This window comes from Penaeus vannamei, chromosome 4, assembly GCF_042767895.1.
Source record: "Penaeus vannamei isolate JL-2024 chromosome 4, ASM4276789v1, whole genome shotgun sequence".
Classification (NCBI taxonomy): Eukaryota; Metazoa; Arthropoda; class Malacostraca; order Decapoda; family Penaeidae; genus Penaeus; species Penaeus vannamei.
The window spans coordinates 37366977-37369476 of record NC_091552.1 but is presented as its reverse complement, the minus strand read 5'-3'; the positions used below and the strand labels follow the sequence as shown (position 1 = coordinate 37369476).

At 43.1% G+C, this 2500-nt stretch overlaps 1 protein-coding gene across 10 annotated transcripts in view; it reads right to left on the bottom strand.

Annotated features, from left to right (window-relative positions):
• The window catches only part of LOC113824746 (B-cell CLL/lymphoma 6 member B protein), a 120039-nt gene that overhangs the window by 54657 nt on the left and 62882 nt on the right, over window positions 1–2500 (bottom strand). Inside the window, exon 5 of one of the 10 annotated variants that reach the window (XM_070121012.1) lies at window positions 466–1282. The exons of the other annotated variants lie outside the window; for them this stretch is intronic. Coding sequence (XP_069977113.1) covers window positions 947–1282 — 336 coding nt within the window. The 3' untranslated portion in view covers window positions 466–946. Of the gene's footprint in view, window positions 1–465; window positions 1283–2500 lie in introns of those variants that run through there. 10 annotated transcript variants of the gene reach the window in all.

Sequence of the window (2500 nt, the reverse complement as noted above, 5' to 3'; positions counted from 1 at the left end):
ACTTGCCCATTTCCAGTCTTAATTCTGATAAGTACATAGTATTGCCACTATCTCAGTCCTGCCACCACAAGCTTTTAATATCTTCTATAAATTGCAGCATATCTGGGCAATTTATGATGTCTGAATAAGATCCAATCTTCTGGAGTGATAATAGCAAAAAGCAGGTGTTAATGGGCAGCAACACAGCCTTTCAGTCTGTGGTAGTGTAAAGCCCATCGCTGAGAAAAGGTAGAGCCACATCGTAGGCAAACATATGGTCGTTCCCCTGTGTGACTTCTCTGATGTTGACTGAGATTATCACGTCGTTTGTAGCTACGCCCACACACATCACACACAAACCTGCGTTCCCCTGCCCCAGCTGTTCTGCCTGGCACCACTAAACCCTGGTGGCCACCCACCCATGGCCCGCCCTCACCTAACTGCAGCCACTTATACACCACGACCCCATGGCCACTCTGCAACAGACAAGAGGTGGGCATTAATGTTGCATCCTACACCACACACCTCGATTCCTAATTACAGATCCACCCAACATCAGCAGCTGTCACAGTAATCACGACATTTTCCTGAACTCTTTCTTAGCTCTGATACAGTTTATTTTTTACTTATACAATTCATACATTCAAATCCTGAATTTCATGGTCATGAGTCTATTTAAAAAGTACAAATAAAAAAATAAATGTCTTATAATCACATTCTCCCATTTCCAATCTTCATATTCTGCTAACTAATCATAATAAAATTAGTAAACAATTCATGAGACAAACACCAAATAATTTGCATCCCAGGATATGCTTTTCTAATTTTGAGGAAAAAATGTATCCTTGCTTTCACACACGCATAAAAAAGGTAAGAAAAAAACCTTCTCTATTGTAAATAACATATCTGGTATTCTAACTATACCTAACTGTAGTATACTGAGTGCTCACATAAGCATGAGCATCAACTATGTGCCAACATGTGGCTCTTCACGACAGGCATTAATTTTATGATAATGAAGACCACTTTGTTGGGCAAATTTGGCACCACATCGTGGGCAGCCATAGGGCTTTTCGCCTGTGTGCAGCCGCTCATGCTGTCGTCGGTGATCAGAGCGCTTGAAACGACGACCACAGAAGGAGCAAGCATATGGGCGGGGGTCAGGTAGTCCCTGCTGGTGGCGTTGCTGATGTGGATGCTGGTGCTGCTGTGGCATGGACTGCGGGTGGCTTCCTATGCCTGACCCTCCCGACAGCCAGAGGTGTGGTAGCTTGACAGCCAATCCACCCATACCACCATCACCCTGCAACACACGGCAAAGCCTAGTCACACACCCACGATCATCATCTTAAATATTACGATAACCTATAATGACTGCTTGCAGTCAGAATGTCTTTATTACATCTACTCCTTCCATCCAAATGTTACGAACGAAGGCTAACTGTCCACTATACAATGAAAACATAAAATTCTATAAGGCAGAAGTATGGTGTCAGTACAGAAATATGCTAATCAAGCTAAGATTCACTGTCTAAAAGGCATAAGCACAAAATATTTCTAGAGCCATCCATTTGTTAAAAGTTCTAGTGCCACAGTCAGTAAAGCTTTGTCATCAACCCTGTTATTACAAGAGAGCTCAGGGGGGAGGGGGGGGGAGAAAAACTTGTGTTTCTTCCAGATCATGTGTAATCTTTTATCTGCACAATCCCGTTATAAAAGTACAAAACAAAAAAGGATATTCATGTGTCAACATACATTATGGCCTCTTTGTCACAAAAGGTCACATACAACCTGATCCCAACTTTAATGGCAAATACTCATGTGATACATCAGTGGACTTTTCTGATTGAAGCCTCGTCCACAACGGGGACAGGAGTATGGTTTCTCGCCGGTGTGAATACGGATATGTTGAGTGAGGTGGTCCTTTCTTCGAAACTGCTTATTACAGAAGGGACAGTGGTGTTGCTTATAAGAGTTGTCCTTATCCTGTTTACGTTGCTGTGGGTGTGACCCGATGAGCCCAGTGGACAACCAACCAGCTCCCATGCCAGTCTGAGGGGCAACACACTGTCTGGCAGGCGTACTCACTTCCCAAGCCTGGGGACAAGAAAGCCCACCTTCACTTTATAGTCCATTTTAAAACTCAATGCTTTCTCTTGCAATCCTTAAGTGCATCAGACCTTACAATAAATTTACGATAATAATTTGAGGAAGAACTCTAATGCATAGCCTATTCAGTCTTGAAGCACTCATCATATACCTTATCGCATGCTTAGGGTGGCAAAGACTGACTACCATCAGGTTGCATTCGGCTGGGAGCCACATCAGAATGGATGTTCACATTAGGCAGTGGTACATTAAATTGCGTAACACTTGGTATGGGAACATTACATTGGGTCACATTTGGCATGGAGATGACAGACTGATTCATGTTAGCCACGGTCAAATTGCTTTGATTGGCATTTGGCAACGTTCCAGTGGGTTTTACCATGCTAGAACCACAAAGCTTCTTTATATGGTA